The sequence below is a fragment of the Podarcis tiliguerta genome (genome assembly GCF_965153285.1).
Source record: "Podarcis tiliguerta genome assembly, chromosome: 5".
Taxonomy (NCBI): Eukaryota; Metazoa; Chordata; class Lepidosauria; order Squamata; family Lacertidae; genus Podarcis; species Podarcis tiliguerta.
The window spans coordinates 84,482,041-84,495,691 of record NC_139538.1 but is presented as its reverse complement, the minus strand read 5'-3'; the positions used below and the strand labels follow the sequence as shown (position 1 = coordinate 84,495,691).

General features: G+C 48.9%; 1 protein-coding gene across 3 annotated transcripts in view; it reads left to right on the top strand.

The window, feature by feature from the left end:
• PSD (pleckstrin and Sec7 domain containing) overlaps nt 1-13,651 on the top strand; it is a gene marked incomplete at its 5' end in the record, with an annotated part of 111,179 nt that overhangs the window by 36,184 nt on the left and 61,344 nt on the right. For all 3 annotated transcript variants that reach the window (XM_083440322.1, XM_083440321.1, XM_083440323.1), the window contains 2 exons: nt 3,890-3,948; nt 5,793-5,882. In XM_083440322.1, coding sequence (XP_083296448.1) covers nt 3,890-3,948; nt 5,793-5,882 — 149 coding nt within the window. The remainder of the gene's footprint in view (nt 1-3,889; nt 3,949-5,792; nt 5,883-13,651) is intronic.

Below are 13,651 nucleotides of genomic sequence, written 5' to 3'. Positions count from 1 at the left end.
TCTGGGGCTGGCCAGGGGGTGCTTCCTAGGCCCTTGTGGGGCAGCGTGAGGAGGCACCTCTCTTTGGGGCAGGGGGGCTGGCTCAGAGACCAGGGGTGGCAGCTGCAGCTGCCCAGAGGACTTCCAAGGAGAGGGGAGAGGAGAGGAGGCTGAGGGACCACTCCACAAGGGAGGGCATTCGAAAAAGGGTGAGGGGCTGCCAGCTCTGCAAGCAAGGGGTGACCTAACTGGGCTCCTGAGCCCCACAGGGATGCCGCAGAAAAAATGTAGTTGGTCAAGGGAGCCGTAGACCTGAAAAGCTCAAAAACCTCTTCTTCGTGGGGTTGGAGTGAGTTGTTTTGAGGCACTACTTGCTGTTCCACAAAAGGGAAGCGATGGCCAAGAAGCTGAATTTCCAAAGATTAGAAGGGTTGTGAGAAGGAGGGAGGGAATAGGTTGGGCTGGATAGAAGGATGAAAAGGAAGAGGTGAAGAATAGAGGGAAAAGCAGTTGAAGGATGCTCTGGCAATTCCAACCTGGCCTGCTGTCCCCACAGTGCCTGTGCAGGTAACAGTAATAATGATCATTTTTATTGTAATTAATACAGCCTTAATGAGTACAGGTAAAGCATATTGTGTAACTGGGGATCAAACCTCCCCCGCACTGAGTTTTTAGGCTGCCTACAGCCTGTCTGGGTAGCTCATTCAAAAACACAGAGAGCTTATCAACTGGGGGGGGGGGGACAACCTCCCATCCATTAGCTCCCATTGATGAAATATCAAGCAACGTGCCTAACAAAAGGAATGGTTGCCTGAATCACAGCATAATGAGCTGCTGCTATGGAAGCTCACATTGTCACCAGGAATACACAGAAAACACAATGATTCACCCAAGAACTAATATTGAGTGTTTGACTTGTGCATGAAGCTTGAAAGCGTTTGAGAAGAAGACAACACTCTTTTGAATTTTAAAACCAAGATGAACATGGCACAATAAATATTTTAAAACATGCCCCTTTCTGAAAGTGACAGCAGGTGCGCAGGTGCCTATGGAAGGGTTTAGGAAAGCAACTTCTCTCATCTTAAATGAAAATTCTAAGATCAAATGCCCCCTTCTAAACTCCTTGGGCAATATGTAGATATAGGAGATATACTCAACCAGCTCTTAAAACTGTAAAGTATGGAAGGCCTAGCAGTGGCGTAGCGTGGGTTGTCAGCACCCGGGGCAAGGCAAGTAATTTGCGCCCCCTAACCCGTGGATTTGCGCCCCCTAACCTGTGGATTTGCGCCCCCTAACCCTAACCCCCAGATGTTGCGCCCGGTGCAGCCGGCCCCCCCTGCACCCCCCACGCTACGCCACTGAGGCCTAGTGGGGGGCTGGCAGTGCTGGTGTCAACCTCTCTTAATGTATCAATTCAACAGTGTCCCTTGTTGACCACCCCTAATTTTTTAGTGTTGTCCCTTTCTGATAGTCTCCTGAGAAATACTTATTTCATCTGCGTGTACATACCTCCAGTAAAGTCTTGTGAGGAACTGAGATCATATTGGGAAAAACTTGACTAACTACTCGAAAGTATAGACTCTCTGTCACCTAACCCTCGGCTTGTCTTGGGAAGTGACTTCAATGCCCGGATCGGCCTTGTTTCCCCACAAAATACAATATTATCTGGACTAAACTTGGATATAGGAGATAACTGCTTCAGTCACTTGCGGTGTGCGAAAACCTCGTGTTACTTTCCTTCCAAATATCCACTCATGTGGCTACGAATCTAGTTCTCAGAGTTGTTGTTGTTTGTACAGGGGCTTTAACCTGTCTCATGTTCACTTTCCTATATGTGCCATGCACGCAAGACATAGAATCTTAGAGTTGGAAGGAACTGTAGCTCCCTGCTTGTGGTTAACGCTTAGCTGGAATGAAATAGTCAACGCAGCAATAGAGAAATTAAAATAATAATTTATTTGTCAGACAAATAAATGATAGGCACAGTGGTATATGGTTACCAAAGCTCTGCACCCTCCAGCCCTGATGGCCAGCACTTATATTTCCTCAGCCCAGCCCCCTTGCTCCTCCTTTGGCTGCCTCTATCCAATCAGCCTGGTTGAAATTCCTATTGGCTGTTTGCTAGAACCAATCATAAAAGATACACCCATTTCCTATTACCTTTTATGGGAGACAAAGAGCTATATTTCCTTCTATTCATAAATGACAGACAAGTAGCCATATATCTTAAATTTGCCTCGGCAAGGCACCTTAATTACCAGATCACCTTTTGCCCTTTTTGCCCTTTTGGCAACAGGGGCAAATGGCTAAAACAGATGGCTCATGGTTTTAAATTCTATCTTAAACAGAGATCTTGGGTTCATATTCTCACACATATCTAACATAAGAATCTAACATTTCTTACTTTCTAAATCCTTTGCATCATTAAAGTTAACAAGTCTCATACATAACATAGCTTTTTAGAAGAAAAGGCCTTTGCAGAGTAAAAGAAACTTAGTAAAGAGAAAAACCTCTTCATTTTACACCCCCCTTTCCCAGCCAGCTGCTTTTCCCATTAGCTCTTTGCCCTTTAACCTTAGGAAAATGTGGCTCGAGTCTGATGGGAGGCACATGGTATTATTTTTTGTTAAACTATTTACCAACTCTTAATTAGTGTTTTTGCAGCTTGAATGTATTCTGTAATATGTAGGGTCAATATAACCTTTGCTCCCTAGCCTGTAATTCCCTTTTATAACTTTGAGACACTTGCCTCCTGCTGGTGCTATAAATCAGTGGGGCCCTTGTGCAGGAAGATAAACAACTGCAAAAGTACTTAGCCAGCTGCTTTTCTGCCTGGCATGAAACCTACCAACATTTGCAAATATTTTTAAGCTCATTTTAAAATACAGACCTTGATCAGATGCCTCAGAACCACATGGGTAATCTGGTCTGCAATGCAGGAATATTCTGTCCATCGTGGGGCCATGAGATTAACAGTCTCATGCTCTATCGACTGAGCTATCACAACCCTTTGAGCTAGTTAAAAGAGTCTTTTTAGCTCCGGTGTGGTCCTCATTGGGGAAGCTTTTGACCAGTGATGATGATGATTTATTAAATTTCTATACTGCCCTTCATCTGAGGATCACAGGACAGTTTACACTATAAAAACACAAAAATGCATAACATAGCAACAAACAGCAGAAGCAACAACCCCCCACCCAAAGAATAACCCCCCCACTTCAGCCATTTTTTTCTATTAAAGAATGCTGTTTTGCCTATATCAAGCCACAAACCAATGGCCAAATCCTGTAACACTGGGATCAAGCTCTATTTTCTTAACTTACATTTTTAAATTATTATTATTATTTGTTAAATTTGTATACCACCCTCTACCCGTAGATCTCAGGCTGGTTCGCAACATAAAATTACAAAATAAAAAAACACGAAATGCGTAATCAAGATAAGAACAAAAGCAAACCAATAATCCCCCGCCCACAACACATCTAAAAGGGCATCGGGTGTCAATCAGCCAAAGACCGGGTTGAAGAGGAATGTCTTTGCCTGGCACCTAAAAGTGTGTAATGAAGGCGCCAGGCAAACTTCTCTGGGGAGAGCATTCCACAAACAGGGGGTCGCTGCAGAAAAGGCCCGTTCCCATGTTGCTGCCCTCTGGACCTCTTGTAGAGAAGGCACACGAAGAAGGTCCACAGGGGACAATCTCAGGGTCTGGGTAGGTTCATATGGAGAGAAGCAGTCCTTGAGGTATTGGTCTCTCAGGCCTCTTTTATTTCATGTAAATTTTGGAATGGTTCATGCAGCATGTAAACACACACGGCAGAGAGAAAGTTGCCGAGCTGCAAAAGGGGTCGCTAAATTGAAGGTTGGCTGGATGGGGGGCTGATGATCTCTCTCTCTGGTGCTTGTGCTACAGATGGAGCCCACACTCTGACCTGCGCCTTGATGCTCTTAAACACAGACCTCCACGGCCATGTAAGTGCTTCTATCCTCCCACTCTCTAGCTGGTATGCTGAAAGCCTTTTACTGACATACGTCAAGGCAGCTATGCAGGAAAATGTCCTTTGCTGAGCTGGGAAGGCTTTCTACTAAGCTAAATGAGCTATGGTGTATTGTCGCAGCCAGATTGTGCAATTGTCTGGAAGCTCCCCTGTGTGCCAAATATGCCTGTTCTGCTTCCTACAACCTTCCTTTAGAACTCCCTGCTGCCCAGAACACAGTGGCAATTTCCCCATGGCAAATCAAAGGAACATGGGGGATTTTTAAAAATGCCAGTAGCTGACCTAGCTCAGAAGCAGAATAATGACATTTGCTGAAATACATCCTGATTCTGAATCGGGAAGGGGGTGCAGAGGAGGGTTGGCTCGCAATGAGCCACCTTCCAGAATATGGCACAATGCTCCATGTCCCTGCAGCAAAATAGAAGGGGTGATTTAGGAGAAGGGGGGTTGTAAACAAGGATGGGGACAAAATTAAGTAAGCATGGGGGGTGGAGAAAGAGGTGAGAGACTGAAAAGAATGGGTGGCAAAAGATGACCAACACAAAGGCAAGAGGAAATGATTGGCTGATGTATGTATAAATACATACATACATGTATTTATGTATAAATGCATACATACTTGCAGCATCCCAGAATAAGAGATGGTTGTTCTAAGACTTAGAAAGGTCTCCAAATGCTTCCAAGCCAGAATCAGCTCAGTACATTTTGCAGCCAGAGGTGAAGGTAGTGGCGTTTCGTCGTTTGCCAGTGCCCGGGGCATGTGTGTTGGGCAGGACCAGGGGCAAACAAAACCCGCCACACCAGCCCAGCCCTTGCCACCGATGCTGCCAGCCGGGTGCAGGGCACAGAGGCAGGGCCATCTTACCCATAGGCACTAGGAGTGCGGGGCACCCGGGCGCCGGGCTCTAAGGGGTGCCAGGCCGAGAGTCCGGGGCCCTAGTCCAGGGAAGAGCCCGCCCATCGGTCGGAGCACCGTGGCAGGCTCTTCTGCTGCAGGCGGCTCTGCGGCACGGGTTTGGGGGCGACTGAACCAGCGAGACACTGAGGCAGCCGGCCGGCTCTGCCCGCCTGCGTGCCTAGAACTGGGCAACTGGGGGGGCGCCGGGGGGATCTTTGCACCCCGGCACCGCATATGCTTTAGACAGCCCTGCACAGAGGGTTCACGGGGCCGCACTGCTGTGCCCACCCACCCACCTACACAGGGGGGCACCCAGCCGATGCGGCCCTTGCCAGGAGAATCCCCCCAATACCGGCCAGGCGGCCATTCAGCAAGGGGATCAAGGACGTGGCGGCCAGGCCAGGCTTCAGGGCCGCCTAGAGACCCTTGACAGCAAGCAGGGCGGGACGGGGAGCCTGCATGGGGGCACTTTGTTTACGCACCCTCAAAATTGTGCACCTGGGGCTACGGCCCCCTGGCCCTTCCCACGCTGTGTCCCTGGGTGAAGGACAAGATCCCTACACACCCAAGCCGAATTTCACATAAAGAAGGTGACCAGAATGACAGTTGAATCTTTCCTCCCCTCTGGCAATGGGACAGAATACTCCCATCATTCCATACAGCAAGGTCTTCCAACACTGCGCCTCAGCTCCCCCCACTGCATCAAGATATGTAGATTGTGTTAAGCAACCTTGGCTCAAAGCCATCATTGGACACCTATCCTCCATTACATTGCCTAAGCATTTTTATTTTCTAATGCTATACAACCCGGCACTTATCGCCATATCTTCTGACATCTTAACCTAATAAATCTGACTTCGTGGCTTTTGTTTCTCATGACTCTGTCACTCTTTACTCCTTCCCCCTTTCCTCCTCAACAGAACATTGGGAAGCGGATGTCCTGCTCTGATTTCATTGGGAACCTGGAAGGACTCAACGAAGGCAGTGACTTCCCCCGGGAACTGCTCAAGGTAAATCCCGTTAAGAGCTCTTCTTGTGCAGGGCAAGGAGAGGCTGTGGTATCTGTTTGCATGGCATTATTTCTGGGACAATTGCCCAGGCCAATAGGGGTGTCCCTACTCCCCAATCCAAGAGAGGCCATTTGAATAGGAAAAAGTGGTACCATTGTCCTGGCCTGCGCCGTTTTCAAACAGAGGCTTTCTGAAGCCAGGACGTTTATTCTGCGATATGGCTATGAGATTGCTGTGCTTGGAAACAGAAGAGGATCTCTACTCTCCACACTGAATCCCAGAAGATGCACACTGGTAGTTATCAAAGTGAGCAGAATCCTCCATGCAGTGGCATAGCATGGGGGAGGGTGGCCCCGGGCCCAGAATTTCTCAGTGCTCCTGGTGCTGGGCTTGCCAGCAGTGGGGAGCCATGGCTGGAAGGCAACAGAGGACATGCGAGGGCAGCCCTGAGCTCTCCTGGTTCAGATGCCTGCCAGCATGCCCCTCAGCCCCGCACCTTGCCACCGCCACCTACGTGCCATCTGGCCTGGCCGAGAGGAAGGCAGGAAAGCACCTGAGGTGGGAAGTCTCCCCCCCCCCCACCGGTGCATGCCTCCATCCCTGCTGCCCAGTCCACAAGGGGGTGCAACACTTGCCCCACTCCGGGCACCAGCAACCCATGCTATGTCACTGCCTTCATGGAATCTAGTATGTGGCTAAGAACCCTAAAAACCTCTGGCTTCTTCAGGGCTCCCCACCTCTAAATAAAATGCAGGCCTTGTATTGGGGAAGACTCCTTTGAAAATGCACATACTGTGTCTGCCAAAACTTCCCAATGACCTGAGTTTCTGTGTCCTGCAGGGCTAACTTACCCATAGGATAAATAGCTGGTGGCTCTCTTTGAATTTCCCATGGGGGGGGGTGCTGTTGGTGGTGGTTGAAGAAGTTACAGGGCCTGCCAGCTCACAAAGTTTGGAAGGAGGAGTGCTCTTTCAAGTTGCTTAGCCCTTCATACTGCTTGGGGACTGAGCTAACCAGGGGTGGCAAATAGATAAAGAACAGGGGTAAGGCAGAGGTACAGAGAGCTTTGCTGGTCCTGACTCAGCCACCTGAAAGCCCAAGGGCAGCTGTATTCAAAGACTCCCCCTGCTGTCACAAAGTTGGGCTGCCCTTAAAATTGGGTGAAGCAATCAGGAAACAGATGAAGAAATGCATTTTTTGCAGTGTCTGAAAATTTACACCAAAACATACAAATTTACACCCAAACACCTTTTAGAAGATCTTGGAGGGGGAGGGGAGGTCTTTGCAAGATGTGGTTCAAATGTCACATTTCAAATATGCATTTCTGCTGCTGCCGCTGCTGCGATTTCCTGGCCGCTTTCCTGTCAACTTACTCAATATATAATAAGGGGAAATATGGTGTCAGACATAGCCAAGAAGTCTTTATTTTGCTGAAACGGGAATTCTCCCGACTCCTCCGGTGGCTGAGCCTGATAAAAAGCCAAAACCTGTAATAAGTAGGGCTACAACATTTGTCCAATTAACTTGCTATGGAGCAATTAAAAGGTGACTCTTTCAAAGGGCATTTGTTAATTATTTTCAATACAAGAATGTACAGGAGCTGTGGGTGGCAGGTACCATCTTAGGGCAGAACTAGACCTTATGGGGGGGAAGCCCTCCGACCTCATTTCCTTCATATCACTAATCTAAGATCTGAGGAAGGGAAGCATTTGAAGAGGAAAATCAGGAGGCGAGAAGGGATACTAACTACCACCCCCTACAGCTGGACTCCTAAAGTGGAAGGGGGAGGTGCGTTGGGAAGAAAACAGCCTGTGGAGGCTTTTACAGAGGGCAACTGGTGACAAGAAGTTAAGCATCCTCCTGGATACACCTATTTGCTAAAATAGTACCTGGTTTCACTTCTGGGGGGAAACGATCCCTCCCACCTCACGCAGAAAGGAATGCTTTCGTAAGGCGGTACTTATTGTGACATGTTCATGCATCATCCGAAACAAAATGAGATCGCTATTATTAATAAACACTTATGAAAAACGCTCCCCCCCCCCCGACACACACATTTTCACCCCTGACCGTTAGGTCTAGTCGTGACCAACTCTGGGGTTGCGGCGCTCATCTCGCTTTATTGGCCGAGGGAGCCGGCGTACAGCTTCCGGGTCATGTGGCCAGCATGACTAAGCCGCTTCTGGCGAACCAGAGCAGCACACGGAAACGTCGTTTACCTTCCCGCCAGAGCGGTACCTATTTATCTACTTGCACTTTGACGTGCTTTTGAACTGCTAGGTGGGCAGGAGCAGGGACCAAGCAACAGGAGCTCACCCCGTCGCAGGGATTCGAACCGCCAACCTTCTGATCAGCAAGTCCTAGGCTCTGTGGTTTAACCCACAGTGCCACCCGCGTCCCATTTCTAAGAGCTATACAGCATCGTAAAATAAGACCGTTCTGAGCACAGGCTCACAGCCTAATAGAAAATAAGTGAAAATCAAAGTTATTCAGGAGGAAAGAAGGAAGCACACATTCGGGAACCATTCTCACTGCTCTTGCTTCAGCGTGGTTGTATACTGGGGGCGGGAAGGTGCGATTGCCTACGGATCCCATCTTGCAGCCAGGGCTTGAACGAAACAAGCATGTCGCAGACAATGGCCTTTATTCTCCCTTGCACCCGTGTGCTTTCTCTGTTCTTTTCTCTTCGCAAGAAACAGTGTCTCAGTACACACAGTGCAAGTGTCAGAGGACAACCTCTTCTGTTCTGCTTGTTCATCTTTGTGTTGACACCAGTCTCATGGTGCCGCACAGAAGGAAACAGTTTCATCTTCTCAGTAGCACATCGGTCTAGGAAGCAGTTAAGCAGTTTGTATTCCATATACAGATCTGCTGCTATGTGCTTTCTGCAGCACCCATGCCTCAGTTTCCCCACTTAATTCTGCAAGGACCCGTTCCCGTCAGGGATGTCCTGAACACACACAGTTTGGAGCTCGGGCTGGTATGCATGGTTCTCTTCCCCCTCCCCATTTTATCCACACAACAGCCCTGTGAAGCAGGTTAGGCTGAGAGTTTTGGTATTTGCCCCGTGGTCACCCAGTGAGGTTAATGGCTAACCGGAGAGGGAGGGTGTCCCTGGTTGTAGAACACACCACACTTGTTCTACATAAGAAAAGAAGGGTGGTGCTAAATCCCTTGGCACTGGATCCCAGGAATCTGAGAAAATTATATTGGCTTTTCTAAGAAAGGTGAGTTAGAAATATGCAAAAAAAATGCATGTTGAGCAACCAGCCATTTCTTCCAAGGAGGTGGGTGGGTGTAGTGGCGTAGCGTGGGTTGTCAGCACCCGGGGCAAGGCAAGTAATTTGCGCCCCCTAACCTGTGGATTTTAGCAGGGGGCAGAGAGCTGCGAGTGCGAGCGCCCCCCCCCCAGATGTTGCGCCCGGTGCGGCCGGCCCCCCCTGCACCCCCCACGCTACGCCACTGGGTGGGTGGGTGAGCTTTGCACCTCTTCCTTCTGTCTGGCAGAGGTCCTGGAACAGGCTAGACATCTCTTAAAGGTTTGCTGGCTTAGCGATGCAGCCTTGCAAATGCTTCCTGCTCAAATCTCCTGCTACTCCTGGCACACACTGACACAACTTGTGCAAACAGCCAGTTTGCACAGTCTGCCCTCGGCAAGCAAGGAATAAGAGCATCACAAGCATGATTCAGGCGTCTGAGTAGAAGCCTGAAATTCTTCCATCATCACTCTTTCCACAACTAGAGCAGCGAAGAGGACCCCCGCCCCTGCTCTCCCACACGTACCAAGACAGTGGGTACGGTCGCTGACCTTCTCGGCGTCAGCTAAATGGTGTTCTTAGACAGTGAGGCTAAGTAAATTAGAATAGCTTCTGATTCATAGTTCAATAGTGCTTCAAGGACGTAGGAGCACAAGGTCTCTCTCAGCTGCTGGTCACAGCCTCTGCCTAAGAGCGGTCCCTTCCGCCAGGATATTTCTTTGCCCCATATGCTGGGGTGTATGGGCTGTTAGGGGAGCGGTAGTACCTCTGGTGGGAGATATGTTGTGATCCTTCAGGGGTTGTTTGCTCACCCTTTTGGTCCCCACCCTCTAATCAGCACTCACCTGTGGCTCCTAGAAGCTGTCCGTAGGCGACAGCGGCCACACCCTGCCAACTTGGCCTCACAACCGTGGGTGCCCGGGACCATGAGTGCCGTGCAGCGTGCATGGCCCTGGCACCGAAATTTGTGGGTGCTCGCCCTCTTCATGCAAATTTTGTGGGTGCTTGGGCACCCAGGGCTCCAGGGCGTTGGCACCTGTGCCCTGGAAAGTGGCTTCAACTGGCCAACAAACCAGATGAGGGCATCTGATAGGCTTCGAACCTTCTGTGAGTTAGGGACTTGGGAAGACAGGCTGTGGCGGATTGAGCAGACGAGACCAATAGTGGGTCCAATGGCCAAGGCAGCAGTTACTAAACCTCTGCTGCCTTGTGGGATATCTCCTGGAGAAGAAAAGGCTAAGGAGTAAACCCTGCACAGATCAGGAGTGGAGTCCCTAAGATGGTTGGATGGCGCCTTGTATGCCTCCTTCCAGCAGCTGCTTCTGTCAAGGCGGTGACAAATGTATTACTCTGCTTTCGTTTGGACCACATCAGCACAGCCGAGAGGGCAGGGGTCTTGTCATCCGGGCAGCCCAGCACCTCCATACACACTTTGGCGCTGCTAGCGCAGGGGTTTGACTTCATCCCTGGAGGCGCATTCCATTGTCTCTTGAGACAGACAGATGCCAACAACAATTTGTTCATACATTTGGACACATCCTTTGAAAGATTTTTTTTATTTTTAGAATTAGGAAGAAAATATAAGCAGAGGTAAAAGTAAAGGGACCCCTGACCATTAGGTCCAGTCGTGGCCAACTCGGGGGTTGCGGCGCTCATCTCATTTTATTGGCCGAGGGAGCCGGCGTACAGCTTCTGGGTCATGTGGCCAGCATGACCAAGCCACTTCTGGCGAACCAGAGCAGCGCACGGAAACACCGTTTTCCTTCCTGCCAGAGTGGTACCTAATTATCTACTTGCACTTCGTGCTTTCGAACTGCTAGGTTGGCAGGAGCAGGGACCGAACAACGGGAGCTCACCCCGTTGCGGGGATTCAAACCGCCAACCTTCTGATCGGCAAGTCCTAGGCTCTGTGGTTTAACCCACAGCGCCACCCGCATCCCCTATAAGCATAGATAGTGATGCATTATTGTTGGTGACCCTGTGGCTGCCTTTTTGAAGTGCTCCCCCGGGGGCTTCTGCCCTTTAGTGGCACAGCAGTGTGAGTGCTTCCCATTGACAGACTTTTTTTCTTAAAAAAAACAAAGAATGTAACTCCTTAAAACTGTTGCAATCTGGTGTGGCTGGGCTCTGGCAGTTGCAGTTGTGCAGCTTTTTCACCAGTGATGCTCTGGGCATGTTTTGGGTGAGGGCCCATTGCTACCTGAGCTCTGGGGAAGCAGGGATACCTTTGGAAGGAAGGCATCTCAGTTCTGAAGAATAATCACTTGTTTGTGACACACCTGGAACTCACCTTTTGAAAAGACATTCACTTTCAAATCACCTGATATCCCAGGTGTTCCCAAACACCCAGATTCACTCACTGGATTCAGAAAAGCAGTTTCTCTGCTACTTCTTTAAACCAAATCTTTTTTTTTTCCCTTCCCCACCTTTGGGGCCCAAATGAGAGTCACAACCAAAGACAAGGTGTTGAGTGGGCCTGTGTTTGCCTAGAACTTTCTTTTGTGGACAAGTTATACTAAATTATATCTGTTGGGTGGGATTGCATCCTTGAAATTTAACCATCCCTGTTTGTGCCTTACCTGTCATCATAGAACGCAGCTTGGTTTTCTTGCTCTGCTCACATCAAGTGACCTTTCCTGCAGGTGCCAAGAGCTTGGCATACAAAAGTTTTTGGATCCTCCAGATTCTGTCCACACACTACTGGGTCCACTTCTGCGCTGCATCTTTAAGAGCATAAATGGGATCTCCATGCAGGTGGATAATCTCCACCAAAAGCTTGAGGCCCATTTGCTAGAGCTCCAGCTCAACCACACTCTGCCTCCGAGGGATTTAAAGGGACAGAGGTATACCTCCCTTATTAGACATGAAAGTGGTACTGGTGGTCACCTCCTAAAAACTCAATTGGACTCTCAATCTCTGATTTTACAACCAAACAAAATATGTCTAACTATACACAGTAGGGACCCCAGGTCCCCAAGGTGGAATAATTCGAGAGATGTCAAAGATCATCTGAGGCAACTCCTTCAGATTTGGCCTCCGCTAATAGACCTCAGTACAGTGAAACTTTTAAACTACCACCATCGGCTCCAAAAAGTATTGCTCTCCTTCCAGTCTCCAAAAATCCCCTCCATACTGGTTAGGCGTAAAGCGTTTCTGGCCACCTGGGGCATCTTTCCAACAAGAGTCTTTAATGACACCAGGATTAAACCTCTCTTCCGCAGCACCGTACAAAAAGGTAGCTGCCCGCCAGTCAGGCGCGACTCAGTCTTGAAACTCAAGTTGTCCACCCGGGAACCTCACCCTCCCTCTCAGCCCAAGCTTCCTGGTTTATCTACTCCAGTAACAAAGAAGCATGACCAAAGCGGGCCCAGCCATCTGGATATCTCAGAGGAGAGGGACCTTATTTCATCCTATGGCGAGTTGCCATTAGTAGAACAGCAGGAAGATATAAACAGGCTTGATACACTCAAGCAGCATCTTACACATGTACTTCAAGAGAAAATCTCCTCAAATCCTGGACATAGCAACCTATTAAATCAAAGGAAACCAGTTATGAAGGGGCTAACACCCCAGAAACCCCTGCCAAATACTGGGACTCCAATAACGGATGATTTGGCAGTCTGCCTGGCGGAAGCTCCTCATACACCGTCGCAACGCAGACCCCCTTCACCTCTACTAATAGATCTGCAATCAACTACCTCGTCCTCCGCCTTAAAGAGTAACGCGCCAAACACACCTCATCCTGGTAATCTGTCAATGTCCTATTCTTCTATGCCTGACCTGGAGTCTTCATTCAGTGCGGTCCAGTCAAATGACTCTATATCCTCGTCCTTTGCCAGTCAACCTCTTTTGGTAGAACCTCATTTATCCGCAACCTTTTCAAGCCAATATATAAACGTTAAGGAACCCACTGTGCAAAGAGACAACTTAGGTTTTACTGAAGACCCTGCTGGTCACATCAATCAACTCACCACCCCTTCGATACCTTCGGTAGTACCTCGCCTGGAGCTGTCTCAGACCCCTGGCAATGTCCTTCCCACCAGCAACCAGAGCAATTGACTAGCACATAGTCCCTCCTCAAATTGCTTTAATGTGCTATCCTGGAATGTGGCAGGATGGACGTCCAAACAGGATGACGGGGATATGAAAGAGTTTTTAGCGAAATTCCAGATTATGGGTATACAAGAGACCTGGTGCTTAGAATCTTCACCCCCCCCATCCCTACCGGGCTATGACGCCTTTGTGATTCCTGCGACCAAAACACACTTGTATGGGCGCCCTAGTGGAGGCCTGGTAACATTTGTTTCGCAGGAGCTTCAGCTTAATATCTCTCCTATCTTTTGGTTAGAGAGCAATTACATTCAAACTTTGCACATCACTAACAGCTCGCTTGGGGAATTCATATGTGTAAACTTGTACAATCCATCTACCTACTCCTCCTCTCACTCAAATCAGCTTTGGGAGGATTTAAGATTTATTCTAGATAAATCGGGGGCTGAATTTCCAAAGTCA